This window comes from Diadema setosum, chromosome 8 (genome assembly GCF_964275005.1).
Source record: "Diadema setosum chromosome 8, eeDiaSeto1, whole genome shotgun sequence".
In the NCBI taxonomy this organism is placed as follows: Eukaryota; Metazoa; Echinodermata; class Echinoidea; order Diadematoida; family Diadematidae; genus Diadema; species Diadema setosum.
Genome location: NC_092692.1, coordinates 13,053,684 through 13,069,786, shown reverse-complemented (window position 1 = coordinate 13,069,786; position 16,103 = coordinate 13,053,684). Strand labels below are relative to the sequence as shown.

Below are 16,103 nucleotides of genomic sequence, written 5' to 3'. Positions count from 1 at the left end.
CACGTATTGGATTTCGTAATTGTTGTTGTTCTATTACTGTTCTAGTACTAGTCCCCGCATTGCCTTTATTGTTGTCATTTATTTCATTTCCTTCTATTTCTCCCTCTCTTTTATCTAACCTTTGTGAGAGAGATAGAACGTTGCAGAAAGAAATATATATGACTGAATATACTTGCCGATATGAATCAATGTCAAACAGTATTCCAGTCATTAATCATTTATTGTGTTTGAGAGTGACACACTCGCTTGAAACTGATTTCAGCCGTTCACCTTTTTTCTTTTTTTTTTTTCCTGTCTGTCTGTGTCCGGGCGACAGCTTTTCTGACAAGACGTCGAATTATTAACTCGGGGAAGACCTACTCTTCTCCTCCTCCGTGCAACATTCAAGGGGTTGAGGGAGATGAAACGGGATAATGGGAATTCATTTCGTTCGCTCTAATTAACCTATAACTCCCGGTGGATGAAATGTGCTGAAATGTATCGTGACATTCACCAGTTCTGTGGGTGTACTCCCCCCCCCCCCCCGGTCTAAATATATCGATGACATCACAATTGATACTCACTCTCACTCTCCAACCGTTCCCGCCAGATATTCGCGCGTCACACATGCAGCCCAGAAAACGTGGGAAGTCGTCTGGGCTCTATGAGGTATTCCCCAATCGTGATGGTCCTGCGATTCAATTGCAGTGAGATTCGGTTATGGGGTGTGGAGCTCCGATCGTATTTGGACACATCCGTCAACGGTTAATCAAGGGTTATTTGAGACGCGAACTATTCTCAATTCAATTTTCCAAAATATGGAGTTCCCGTCCTCTGCACCCGCGAGGAAGAGGCTGGGGGATTACGTATTCTGTCGCGATTCTTTTTGTCAAATTTAACGCAACGTAAAAATAGCTGTGAAATGTGCATGAATACTAATTTGCCATGTCGTTCAGCTGATTTGGTAACCGCTGAATAAAGCACAGTTAGGGTTCATTATAAAAGGTTGCGTGACAATGCCTGACAAAAGGGGGAAAAACCCTTCTACTGAGTATGACGGCAGACCTAGTATTCCCATGATTGCGCTGAAACAATTAAGTTAACAATGGAACTGTGCAGTTTGCGTAAGAAAGCACAGTATCAAGTAGATTTGAAAGAAGCGTCGCTTATTCCCTGCAGTCACCTTGGGCAATATTGACAGTTAAAGAGTAACTAGCGATATAAATAAGCGTTATGGAAATAAGGCGGTATCCATAGCTTTAATTCTGTGGCTTATTCGTCCTTTACCGATTACTTTATACTGTCCCGTGCAGTGTTAAAGGGGATTTTTTTTTTTTTTTTTTTGTAATTCATCTACTTGATGACTGGTTTTATTGCGCATGCGTACACTGACTGCGGCGCATACATGCGACGACGAGTATCGCACGTCATGCACGTGCCTGTAGTTAGAATATCAAGCACCGCACAGGATTACAAAAAGTTTGCTGTATTAACCCAGGGTTTTGAGCCCGTCAGAAGGGAGGAAGATTGACTACTGAAAATGTCAGCTCACACTTCTTGTAATGGTTGACTAAAATAAAAATCAAATACAAAAAAAAAAATAACACCTTAACAATGGTTCTAACATGCATGTTAAGAATGAGCAACTCTTTGATGAATCCAGGGGGATTGACAAGCATTGCATTTGGCATGGCAAATGAGCCTTGGGATTTGTTTTTATTTTTTGATTGATAGTCGGGCATAATCAATGAGGGAAGTTACTGCTTGATCATTGATTGCTCAGGCACGGGACTGAGTTTCCTCTTTATTTGTTTCCATTTTTTGTTATTATTGTCTATACATTCAACAGTGTGTACATTATGGTCTTCAAGATCACGATAATTACTAACAGGCGACTGAAGGTCAAAGCAATGTCATTTGGTGCGCGGGCTATAGAAACAATAAAGTAACCAAAACCAACAAAAAGGGAAGAAATAACAAACTTATCCAGTCTTTGAATACTGTGCAGGGTAAAGAGAAACGCCACGTAGACTTTGGCCACACGGAAAGATAACGGAAAAGTAGACTATAGATACTTCTAATTCAGTAGACCTTTTATTAATGCACTCATACTTATGGATTTTTCTCCCCCAAGGACCTAGAAACGAGGCTAATCAATACACCTGTTCCATTTTAATTGCTTCTTTAGAATCCGCAATTCATTTTGAGGTAATTACTATAGTTGTTATGTTTGATGACCTCAGGGAAGCGTTTTGCATGTCAAAAAGAACCTTTGTCATAAGGTATGCAGAAGATTTGAATATAGATGGTAAAGTGATCTGCTATTAAAAGGTAAGCATTCAAGACGAAATTTACAACTAAAGCCACCCGAAGCAATGCCATACTCATTTGATGTAATTATTCAGATTTACGCATGCTCTCTTAATTCTAATAACCTAGGGTGTAGCAGAACAAAATATGCAATATGCGTTAAAAACAGACAGCTCTTTATCAAAATCCTCCGTGTAATATTAAAGCAGACGTCATCCATCTATCCGCGCATCACGTTCGTCATAGAGGTTCGTGGCACTTTTCAAAACACTTTTGTATTTTTCCCACCACCTTTACGTAGATGAAAACTTCCCTTTGGTGAATACTGTCCCAAGGGCGTAGAAGAGAGCGACGTGTTCAGGATGTTGTATGTCAAGGCTGTTAAAAAAAAAAGCAATAGTGGCGGAGAATGATGCGAGAAGTGCTCCAAAAGAAGTTTCTCTATAACCGTCGCTCCGAGTGGCAGAAGGACCTTGTTGCCGGGTTCCTGTGATGGCGCGAACTGGCATGTATGAAGCCGCGCATGAACCATGGAGCTACAACACAGTATCTTTGCATGGTTAGTAAACTCCGCGTGCTATCAGTGGCTATCATTGGAGTTCAGATAAGAGTTTTTCACCACTGGCGCACTTACCGGAGCGCATTGTTATACAACACGTAATGACCACAAACAGAACATTCGCTTCCGGTTCATGTGATTTATGCCTGAAGCGACGAAATGAGGCACACGATGTGACCAATTAGACACTTCCTTGGCTGGTTGATTTTTACATTCTTCTGATAAATTCTTCATAAATCTTCAAGAACTTCCTTATCATCACTCCTTCGTATGACATCTTGCATGTCGATGAAACAAAAAATGTAAATCTGCAAATCAAACATTGTGGAGCTTCAAAAGAGTGAAATATACAAAGCACATTCGACAGAAATTATGAAACAATTCATCCCCCTATAAAAAGGTCTTTTGAATGACAGAAAATCAGTCAGTGTGATGCCGTATATGGAGACATGAAATAACAAATGTTGAATCTAATGATAGCACTCGAGAAATTCTTCACGTCTTTTAGAACAAGTCAAATAAAAATAATCTCCTACTAATCAAACGACATTAACGAAACAAAACAAAGGTCGCATGACCAAGAAGGCTCGTTTCTGGAGACGAACTTTCTCTTTTCTCGGCAACTGTTATAAAATGCCCACTCGTTTCATTAAAACAAGAGGAACCTTCAGCCACGATCTCCCAAAGAGCAAACAACGAAATACTAGTACTTCCACGATCTTATTACGATTCATAATGAAGACCTTTTCTTTGCAATATCGCTTGATATTCAGGAACATGTTCCAGCGACAGGACAAGTTATGACAGGAATTGGTTGATACAACTACCATCACCATCAAAGCAGAACTTTGCGGAATAAAGAGCAAGAACTTTTGTAAAGATGCTTTTTTTAAAATCTTTTCATACATTCATTTTCATTACAGAAGATCATTATTTCATCCGAGAGAGTAACATCTGCGCTGGCAATTAAAATTCAACTACACGTCTCATGTCTCAACAATGGTCCCTTGACAAGCCAACACGTGTCTTTTTGTCACCTTCTCAAATAAAATTGGAGTCGATTTGTATTCTTCTTCTTTTCCTTGCACCATTGCCGCTTCGCATTAAATTCTTGACATGAGCTAGTGACGAAATGTAAGAAAAATGTTCTCACGTCAGCCTCAAGGAGAATTAAGAGCACAATCAATTGATATTTTGCATGAAGCCACCATTCTCCCAAATCGTGCCTAACTGCTAACATTGAATGATTTTACTTAAAAAGAAACATACACACACACAGAAATGGAAAACGAAGATCAAGATAAAGGAAAAGAAAAGGAGTCATTATGATTCCACAGGGACAGCACTTATCAATATTAATATCATGACATCAGTGAAAGGGCTATGTCATAGACGTAAATAAAATGATGATGTGTGACGAGGACAAAATATCGTTGTTGTTGTTGTTGTTGTTGTTTTTTTAAATCAAAAGCCCTAGTCAAGAGAAACTGAAGCCTAGATTAAGAAGAGATAGAATGATAAGGTGAGAAACAAGGTGTCACGTAAGGTTCAGACCTTCATGACCCGTGGATAGTACATGTACTCAATAATTGTTAGTAATTGTGATTGCAGGACAGGAATGCAAAAATGTTTGCCAAACTATTGGTAGCCCTCGCTGTGGTGGTGATGTCTTTCTTTGGTTTGCTGGGGGGGGGGGGTGTCTATGGTGGTGAGGATGTTGATGTTGGTGATGGTGGGAGGTCACAGTGATTGAAGAGTACATGGTGCTTGGTATTGCGATGATCGTTGTTGGTGGCAACCGCATTTGATAATGAAGTGGTGGTACATCACTGTATCACGTTTGTAACCGGAAGTGATAGTGACCACTGTAGCACTGATGATGATGATGATGATGATGATTTTTTTTTTTTTTTGCATTGGTGACGGTGGTGATTGCGCTGATTTTGATAAGTGAAGAAGTAGGCATCAAGGTGGATGACAATGGTGGTGATGGTGATGATGATGATGATGATGATGATGATGTGGCGGTCTAGTGGTAGGTTTATAAATAGTGGTTGTGATTGGTGATTGGTGGAGCAGGATAGAAATGTAATCTTCATGTTCACAGTGAATGATGGTGAAAAAAGTGTTCTTTTGGTAGACGTACGATATTTATGGGAAGTATCTACAGGCCTAGTGACATTGGGCGCGGTTTGATCCGACTGTCGTGTGGGGATAATGATGTCGCGGTTTAAGTATCGGTGATGCCTGGGGATTGAGTCCTCCGAAAATTGTTTTCTTTCTTATTCTCAGTATGCCACTCAGGAAAACATTTATTGCTCTTTAAATCCCACCATCTAATTTATGGGTGGAGATGGAAAAAAAAAACAACAACAACATACAAACAAACAAACAAACAAACAAACAAACAAACAACAAACGCATTGTTGACGAAATTGCTACTTGCCACAGGCATAACAGGCAAGTGCATAATATCAAAGGCAGTTCTACCAGAAATATTTCATCACATTCAAGATTCGAGGCGAGTGTCTGTTCCGGGGATGTGTAGTTTGTTTGTTCTTTCTTTGTCATTGAAATATCACTTCCCTGCATGTCACTCGGGGAAACCCGTTGTGGGACATAAACTGACGAAGCAAGTATAGATGGTGAGAAAAAAATGGTCGAGAATGCATTACCTGCCACTATTTGTAAATGGTTCATCACATGTAAAATTCATTTTGGCTGTCACTGCGCGGCGGGAATGTCAATAATATAACGGCGTGTCGCGTAAAGAGTTAAATCTGACGCATTTTAGGAACAGATGTGGCACATACGCAACAGAGAAATTGATATCCCGAACGTTTAGGCCGCGATGTAAACTGGACGAGGGATCCACTCATAATTTAGTCTGCTGAATATAAATTACTGTCGGGGTAGACACCGAGATCGGATCACATTAGAAAACACTCTGCCAGTGTAGAGTGATGACGCCGATCGATTGACCTCTGTGTGCATAGTACGCCTAATCTACTTCCGGTTCAGCGACTCCACTCTGTGTCACCAACACTCAATGCGCCCATCTTTCGATCGACAGATGCCTTTTTCATTGAAAGTATCGGTATTTTGTCAGCGCGTTGTTTCCGAAAGCTAAAATCCCGCCCTGATACAATCTAAAAGTGCACTTATAGAAGCTTTTCCCCGCTGTCATATTACATGGCCTTGACTTTGGTAGGTTCCGCAGGTCTACGCGCATGATTTTTTGCTGCTCCTGCTGCTGCGGCTGTTGTTGTTTTCATGTGGCTTTACTCTCTCTTAACCACTAGCCCGGAATTTTCTTGACCCCTGCATGAGAACAGGTTGCAAACGGTAATGGAAAAGTTCGGTTGTTCCTCCGCGATGAGGTTTCCGAATTTTATATCTATTCATGATCACATCCTGCACAGACAGACTCTGTTATCGTGCTCCTACAAACACTTTAAAGAGGTTTATCTTCTTTCAGCTGACGTCACAGCTCTTCCGATGGCACAACTTATACGTTTTGATAATGGGACCTGTTCGTCTGCATGTATGACTCACAAAATGCCGTGCAAAGCAAGAGACCAGAATCACCCCTCCCCTTTTTTGCTTCCTCGTGGGCATCGAGACGAGTCAGACTGAATGGCGTTCAGTGTTTCTTTGATCCTCTATCTGGCAAAAATGGCTTACTTAAAATTTACTCACAACCGAATACTATCCTTCGCGATGGCAATGGAATTTTGACATTGGGATTAAGTCCGTAACTTGCAGAGGGCCCTATGTGTTTTTACAAAGTATTGCAACACTATAGCAAGTGATTACCAGTTGATCATTAATTGGTGAAGAAGACGTTGAATAACGGTCTACGACTCATACACCCAAGAGTCAGGCAGTCCACGAGCCGTACAGCCCAAGAGCTAGACACCGAGTAAAACAGGTCCACGAGCAAGCCAGACACTATAGGCAAATAAGGCCTACGATCTCGACACTATACTATTTATAGTAATAAAAAAAAGTTTACCAGCTTGGCACTGCTCCCGTGAGCTTAATTGATGTAATGTCGAGCTCATGGGAATTTTTGCCTAGTGCCCAGCTCTCGGGCCGTACAGCTCATGGGCCTGTTTTACTTGATGTAGAGCTCTTGCTCCTTGTTCACTTAGTGTCTATCTCGTGGGCTGTATGAGTCGTAAGCTGTATAACTCGTGGGCTGTATGATTCGTGGGCAGTATGACTCGTGGGCTCTATGACTCGTGGGCTGTATAACTCATTGGTTGTATGGCTCGTAGGTGTCGAGCTCGTGACGTGCACCCTAAATAACTCCACCTATGTCTCTGCCTTCATTTAGTTTTTTCTCTCTCTCCACCAATCGTTTAATGGTACAAGGCTTACTTTCCAGCTTTCTCCGGCACTTCAATTTTGTCAACAAAAACTCTCCAGAAATATTCTTTAAGCAATATACAGATTCAAGCATATAAAGTTGTTACGCCCATGAATTTACGGCTTGGACTTCTAAAACGACCGTAGCCCTTTTTTTGAAACTTTGTATTAGTGATGGTTGTCGTAACCTTCTTGTTCCTTTTAACAGACCTTTTATTGTCGTTCGCTGAACGAATGAATGACGTACTCACCGAATGTCCTCTAGAGCAAATGTCATGTGAAAGCTCACGAGAACTGGTCATGATAAGAAAGAATAAGAAAGAATGATGTATTCTTTCTGGGTCAATTTATTGAATAATCATGGTTATCGATCAATGCGGATACATGTGATCATACCACGCACATTAACAGTGCAAGGGACCCATCAAAGCTGTCTCTAAAATATTAATGGTTTAAGCGACAAGGATGTCGTTTGTCATTAGGAGCTTTGCGTTGGTCAAAAGCAATTTGCATTCGCTGATCTCAAAGTGGTCGCTAAGCCCATTGGAGTGGGTAGCTAATTTGGAAGGATGAAGCAAGATTTCTGAAAGAACTGAACGTTTTATCCCTGCGAAAACGAACAAGAACTCCCATTTTGTGATTTACGTAGAACGACATGCTCTGTGATACTTGAAGCTCTAAATGGTCGGGGCAATCTGATCGCTTAAATCGTTATTTTGAGCTTCCTAATGATGCAAGCTTACCTATAATTAAGTTCATGTAACATTTTTGAAATCTTGATGGAGCATAAGGTATTGTAAGAGATGTTCCTAGAATAGATTAACATCAAGTGAGCGGGGATAGGCTTATATAATGGGGGGGGGGGGGAACTTTCGTATAACTTAAGATGACGAAAGACACGATTAGACTGTAAGAAAATCCATCTGTTAGATCAATGAGAGACAATTCATTAACAATCACGTAATAAGGAGAATTAAAAGTACTTTTTAAATCACCAAGTGACCGACCGCTCTTAGGCTGTCAAAGAATTTGGAGAAGTACAAGAATTATGAGAACGCAGTCATGTTTATTTGCCAAATAAGAAACAATCATACATTTTGCATAAACAAATCAAAATAGATATTCATTCAAAGGAAACAACATTGTGATGGTCCATTCACAAGTCTGCTGTTCTTGCATGGAGTCATTTGTTATGCCTTATAATACATGTAGTATTTTTACATTGTACCGTATCACGTCGGAACACTGTAGTATACACAGTCGATAAGGATCAATACTTCTACACAAAAATCGTTCCTTTCTCATGTTTGTGTTCGCATCCTCCCCGGTCCTTAGCTGGTGACGTTCGTTAGTCCGAAGGTTCGTTAATCCGAATTATGAAACAAGGTTCTTTTGGCCAAGATATCCGGGCAAGATGTTTGCCTGCTATATTCCCCACACCCATGTCTATGAAATTGGTACCCTGCGATCTTGGAATACTGATACTGGCACAGGATCCTCTGGGGAAGAGCAGAGTTGTATAGACATAGAATCGGCTACCCCAGATATGAGGGATTGTTATATTGTTTTAGTAGCACTTTCTATGATTATGGGAAGGGTTTTAAAATCATGGGGTTACTGCTTTCAACTGGGGGATATGTGTGATAGTTCATACGTGCTTTCATGTGTCGTATCCTATTCTCATAATTTTTTAAAATTATTTTCCACTTCTTCTACTCTTTTTTGTTTAAAAAAAATCAAATATATTTCCTTAATTTTTTTCTCTTCTGGCCCAATCATCCTGATCTCAGGGAAATATCTAGGTTGATCCAAGACCACGAAAGTGCTTGTCATCCGGGAGATTCGTCAAAGTCAACGGGAGTACCACTCAGCCAGCATTCCAACTCGCCACTAGGCAGGATACGAACAGAAATGGCGCCCAGCTCCACCCTTCTCTTGTGCCTCAGCCTCGCCCTTCTCGCCCTGGCGTCCGGCTACCCGTTCGCCGACGACGAGGAAGACTTTCAGAACGACGGCGACTTGGCCAATCTCATGACCGAGGATGAGCTGGAGAACATGTTCGAGCCTTCCCCGATGGTGGCCGGCCAAGAAGGGATCGACCAGGAGGGAGGCGAGGATGAGGACGACGGGCTCAGCGCGCAGGACCGGCTCCTCGAGTACTACGAACGGGCCAGGAGAGGCGCGCGATGGAACAAGAACTTCGTGGGGATCAGCTCGCTAGACAGGTCCATCACAGCTTACACATCATTCCTGGTAAACACTCCTTTGTGTGACATCTCAAGAATATGTTTCACATTCTGTCATCTCTGTCTAGTCTTCTTTTGAATTTTGCCAGAACAATTCCAATGACATGGATTTCAATACAGTCTAAAATTAATAATAACTTCGTCTCCGTATACAATTTCTTGTTATCTTCTAAATTTTTAAGATATTCAATATTCATTCAATATTCACGAGACTTCAGTTCAGTTCAGTTCAGTTCAGTTTTTATGCCTCCGCCACGTAGTGGTGCCGGAGGCATTATGTTTTCGGGTTGTCCGTCCGTCCGTCCGTCCGTACGTCCGTACGTCTGTACGTCCGTACGTCCCTAACGTACGTCCGTCCGCTTTCGTTTACGCGATAACTTGAGTAATATTTACTGGAATTTTACCAAACTTGGTCCAAGTATGAAGTATGATGGGGCAATGATTTGATTAGATTTTGGGTGAAATCGGCTAAAGGTCAAAGGTCAAAGGTCAAGGTCAAATCATGAAATTGTATCCGTTTACGCGATAACTCAAGACTAGATGGAGCAAATTTCACCAAACTTTCTTGGAGGATGATGTATGATGGGACAATTACTTGATTAGTTTTTCAGTGAAATCGGACAGAGGTCAAAGGTCAAAGATCAAGGTCAAATCCTAAAATCTATCTGTTTACATGATAACTCAAAACTGGATGAAGCAGCTTTCACCAAACTTGGTCCAAGGATGATGTATGATGGGACAATTAGTTGAGTAGATTTTAGTGACATTGGCAAGAGGTCAAAGGTCAAAAGGTCAAGGTCAAATGCAAAAAATGTTGCTATTTCCCCCATATCTGTGCAATGCCCGCGGTTATTTTCTTGAAACTTTGTGTAGACATGTACTACTGCGTAAAGATTATCCAGAGAGAGTTTCATGTCATAAGGTCAAAGGTCAAAGGTTAGGTGAAAATGTTGCAATATCACTTTTCTCGCAAATAGTTCAATGTATCTTCATGTAACTTGGTACATATGCATGTACTGACTGGCAGGGATTATATAGGGAATTTAGGGGTCATGGGTCAATAGTCAGGGGGTCAAAGGTCAAGGTCAACTCCTCAAAATGTTACTATTTTCCTCATATACTAGTATATGCAATGATTGCATTATTAGTTTTAAAATTTGATATATGTACATGTATTACTTAATGGAGATTCTCTTGGAAATTTTCAGCCAGAAGGTCAAAGGTCAAACGTTAAGGGTCAAAGGTCAGGTTTAAATGAAAAAAAAAGATATATTTTGTACTGTAATTACACTCTTTCTTCATACCTTGAAAATTATACTCAATGTATAAACTTATAAAAAGATCGGTCAGAAGTCAAGTAAAAATTTTCAATTCCCCAAATATGCGTACCTGCACTGTTAATAGACAATTATAGCAAACCCAGTTCGTGGAAAGTGAACATTCAAGATATTTCTGCCAGTTATGTGAAACTGTCATCACACATTGTGAAGACATTGTACTGTACACCTATTGGGAGAATGATGCACTATGGCGGAGGCATCAGTCGCCATAGCGACATTTCTAGTTATTTCTGCATTTCAAAATCAATACAAATCCACAAATCAACAAAATACTTACATAGTCATTTACACAGCTAATATTCGTAACGTTTGGATCTTACATACATTTTTTTTTTCAAGAACGAATATCATATATGAAAGGAAGCAATAGGAAATGATAAGAATGAAATGCAGGGGACCATCATCATAAGCTAAGCTTGACGAGGAAGATGGCCCCAGGTAACAGACTGCTTACTATAAAACAGACTGCTTACTATAAAACTCATCTCTACCTTCAATTGGACTTCAAATGAACATAAGAATAATACTCTACTTAAAGAAAATGACACAAGTTTGGATAAAACTGGTGATGGATAAGGCGAAAGCTGCGTAAAATCATGTTGATTTTACACGCGTTCACGGATATAGATCTACAAGTCAGAACTAAATATTCAAATTGGATCAGGTTATGATGTAATGGCCTCCCGCTGATCTAGAGACAAGTAAAATTTCTACCGTTCTCTATGGATGATTTTTCAGTCCCTTCACTGAAGCCAATTTGTACATATGGAGGACCATTGCGCTTTAAAGGGCAACTCCAGACTAGAGTTAACCTGAAAAGAACGAGTAAAATCTTACCAACACATTAGTGAAAATTTGACCGAAATTGGAAAGAAATTAGGAAGTTATGAAATTATGAACTTTCGTTAATTTTCACAAAACAATTTTTGAAAATCTAATATGAATATGCAAATGAGTGAGTTGATGATGTCATCGCTAACATCTTGCCATATATAATTTTTGGAAAACTCATAGGATTTTAAGGTCGGCCTTTTTTATTTTTGTTCGAGTACAATTATGCTCCAGTCTCAATAATAATAACATCTCTGACTGTTCATTACTTTTGAATTATTCAGCAGTATATTGTGAAATGATGACATCAGCAGCTTGCTCATTCATGAGCTGTTCGAGAACTGTTTGGCAAAAATCGCCGAAACTTAACAACTTTATAACTTTCTTGATTTTTACCCCGGTTTCATCAAATTTTCACAATTGGACTATTGTGCTTATAAACTTTTTTAGAACTTCTCCCTTCCAAATTCACTTTTGACTGGTCCGCAATTGCCCTTTAAAGCACTCCACACTTCAGTGAAGTTCTTCCGCATAACCAGCGCGACACCGTCAATTCCACCTTACGAACACACTCTGTTCGTGTCCCTCAGGTGCTACCAGGCCATGAATACAGGTGTACATAGCTTTATGGAAATAATAATTCAAAGTGACAACTGCTCATTAGGGATCGCATGCAAAGAGATAATAATATGCACTATATACCTTATAGGTTCTCGTTGCACCATGGCCGTTGGCAAAACAGGTTGACGCTGATGAGAGTGATAAAGATAACGATTGGGATAATAATAGTAATTATGATAATAATAATGATAATGATAATGATGACAATAATGATAATGATAACAACAATAATAATAATATTAATAATAATAATGATAATAATAACAACAATAACAATAATAATAGTTATACTAATAATAACAATACAACAATAAGCAAAACAGCGATATCAGAAATAACAGTTAAAGTCATAATATCACTATCATGAGAAGTAGTGCCGATGATAAAATAGTAGAGGCAGGACAGGTAGTAGAAATGCATGTAGTATGATGCCAATGATAATAACAAAAATTCAAATTTGAAAAAATAAAAATGAAAACAGTGATCTTGACGTGATATATTGTGATGCGTACGTAGGTATTGCGTAACGCCTCATAACACGTGCACTGCTATGCTCCCATCTGATTTTATTATTTTCATCGATTTAAAGAAATAATGGCTGATGATTTATTAATGGAAAAAAAAAAACCGTTCAAGATACTTGCACATAAGGTGATGTAATTACTGAATGTATGCCTGTTATTGAGATACCGTTTGTCATAAATCATGCCATCACAAAAGACACTTTCAAACTCGTAGCTTAAACGAAACAAGTGTGAGCTTGTCTCATGATATGAAAGTGATCAAATGCAATGATAAAATCAAAATATAATTAGGTTTTAATTCGTCACAATGTAAGTGTTTTCTAGTCATTTCAAACACGACAATAATTATGTAGAAATTTTGTTATTGTCAAACAAAACCGTACCAGTTACACTCACACGGTATACTCAATTTGTTATAGAATTTACAAGGCTATTTCATACAGAATTGAGGCAAAAATCGGTGGAATATTTTGATGAGAATTTGGGTAGATTATTGCCTTTAATCGCCACGTTTGGGGGTTCGCTTAGCCCTCCCAAGCATGACGGTCGTCCTTGTCTCTTGGTGCGTATACGACAGCAAAGTAAGGGGCACGCCACGCATACCTCGTCTTTTTTGGTGCATATTGTATGCATCTCATTAGATTCTGTACACGATTTTTCAAACGGCAGATAAGAGGATAGTTCAAATTCAGTTCAAATTTTGTTTCAGATTTCCATTTTCTCAATGATAAGATTACAAAATTATTGACAACAAAACAAGAATACAAAATATATACAATCATGTCTTTTGATTGTAGAAGAAAAAGAAAAAAATATATACTTGACACAAATGTACATGGTCATATCGTGTGAAAATGTCGCTAGTAAGCATAAGAAATATGATGGGGCCTACATGAAAGCTTTAAAGCTTGTAAAACTGTAGGTTCCCGAGTTCATAGGCATATAATTTTACACGGAGAACGGATATGTTTGTCTTGACCAACTAAAATTACACCAGTACAAAAAAAAAAAAAATCGATAAGTAATAAACTAATGAACCACATAGATATCGCACAAACCAGACTGCGTACGAATCTCGATAGTAACCCCAAGCTGCAAAATCTTTGTTTGAAAATTATCTTTTTCTCCTTTTTTTTTTTGTAGAATAAGGGACGTGACACGTACGAAAAATCTGTCATTTCTGGTCAACTAATTTTTATTTTTTTTTTGTTTTGTTGTTCTTTCAATCCATGTTCATACATGGTCGTGTAGCGATCATATTACGTGGTATGCAGACGTACGCGTATGTGTATGTATGTATGTATGTATGTGTGTATGTATGTGTGTGTGTGTGTCTGTGTGTGTGTGTGTGTGTGTTGCGTATGAAATGCAAGTCCTATGTGTGAATGTGTCATGTTGCACATACTACAGATGGATGTCTCATGAATAAACGATGTGTGACGCGCTACAAATCGCTACATTACATGTGACCCATTGGGTCATTAGAATGCACTTTACAGTGCAATCATTATTTTCCCTCCCAAAATGTAATAAGTGATGAAATATTTCAAAAGGTTTGTATGATAAAGAAAAAAAAATATGTTGATATAAACGAATATAAACAGATAACAGTTTTATTACTGGCCAGAAGTTATGATGAACATTATTGTATTTCATTTGGCTGTCTCTGCCTTCAATGACAAACACCTGTGGAATTAAAGTAGTTTTCCCGAGGGGAACCCCCTATACCCCCTAAATAATTTATTATGCGATACAAACGAGGGCCACTATAATGGCTTCGAGTGAAAACAAACCCAAGGCAGATACTTCGTCCCACCTATAAGTCGTCCGTGCTTGTTCTTTCTTAAATTGTCCGGTCCTCTAAAATTGCAAACACGTATTTCTCTCATGTTTTGTGCCGTTGCAGGAGTCTTTCTTCTTGTCACTTTTTCTCGCCGTGCGAGTTATGTTACTAATCGTGTTTGTTTTTTCCCGCCTGTTGAGTGCACGTTTCCCGGATGTTGTCGTTCCTCGTAAGTTCGTGTCTGTCCCCGTATCGTGTACTTTTGTCTCATTATACCTATCCTGTATTCCTTTTCGTTCTGTCCTGCCTCGTGAGGTCGTCGTTTCTTTGATCGTCTCATAGTGCTTAATCATTGCCTTCATGTTGCACTATACCTCACGAATGCCATATCGTGTTTCTTATATCGTTCTCCCGCTTTCATGTGTCCGTGGTTTCTTTTAATTCCGCCTTGTGGAGAAGGTGTTGCTCTCATGTATCCCCAGTACTTGACTTTATAATATTTTTTCCTGTCGCTTAATTGCTCTCCTAATTAATTATGTCCCTTCCTTTGTGTCCATATAAACTTCCACCATCTACAGCGTAAACCACATACAGGTTATTTATTCCTGTTTCGTATGCAGTGGTAGTCTGCTGGTTGAATGATTTTGGTGACCCACTTTTCTACGATTTATGTGGATGTGTGTGTGTGTGTGTGTGTGTGTGTGTGTGTGTGTGTGTGTGTGTGTGTGTGTGTGTGTGTGTGCACGCGATACTGCATTTACATGCACATGTACTATCATTTGGATTAAACCTTGATGCACGATATTGTAGTAAATCAATCTTTGGCATTGTTAGTCACATCTTCCTGCTGCGAATATAGAACCTGAACATTGATGATTCGAATATCAAAATCGGCAGAATTCTCTCCGGAGATCTGCCAGGAATTCTCCTCTTTCCATTAACAGGAAAAGGATGCCTTACAAAAGTGATGAAACGGGATTATACGTGCATCTCGCAGGAGGAAAGGAGACAGTCGAAGATTGAAAACAAAATAGTTGCGAGGGTCGAGCGATTAAACATACACAATAAGATTCGGGAATGTAGTAGGTTTACGCACAACATGTTTTATGAAACCCGCTGCGTCTGCTCTTTTTACTTCTGAAACTCTACAGCCATGTAAGGTTGAGGGCGTGTGCAAGCTGAAGTTCAAGCAGACATTCCGCTGCAAGTGCAACCGACACACATACTGCGTGGGCCCAGGAAGGAAGTACCAAGCTCGCTGCAGGTACAGCGCCGTGGGACATGTCTTCTACCAACCATAAGATGGCGCTAAGCAACAACGAGCGTCCAGAACGCATCAAGGTATAACATTGATGGGACATTGTGCTACTCATGACTACTGTTAAAGAGATCGTATAATTTTAGTTGAGACCAAATTTCAGGTTTCTAACAAATTTGGTGAGATAATGAGAAACCTCTTATGAGATATAAAAGAGCATGTAATTCCATGAGGAATTCAATGTTAATTTGATGAAAATTGGTTTTGAAATGGCTGAGATA

The 16,103-nt window shown here is 39.5% G+C and overlaps 1 protein-coding gene across 1 annotated transcript; it reads left to right on the top strand.

Moving 5' to 3' along the window:
* Positions 1–9,071: 9,071 nt before the first annotated feature.
* Positions 9,072–15,868, top strand: LOC140231380 (uncharacterized). Its single transcript, XM_072311504.1, has 2 exons — positions 9,072–9,472; positions 15,716–15,868. Exons 1-2 carry the CDS (start codon positions 9,131–9,133, stop codon positions 15,863–15,865), a joined length of 492 nt encoding a protein of 163 aa, XP_072167605.1. The 5' UTR covers positions 9,072–9,130; the 3' UTR covers positions 15,866–15,868.
* Positions 15,869–16,103: the final 235 nt, after the last annotated feature.

Coding starts and splice junctions, on each gene's coding strand:
- LOC140231380 (XM_072311504.1), top strand. CDS start 9,131: ATGGCGCCCAGCTCCACCCTTCTCTTGTGCCTCAGCCTCGCCCTTCTC. Junction 9,473..15,715: donor CAGCTTACACATCATTCCTG/GTAAACACTCCT, acceptor GAAACTCTACAG/CCATGTAAGGTTGAGGGCGT.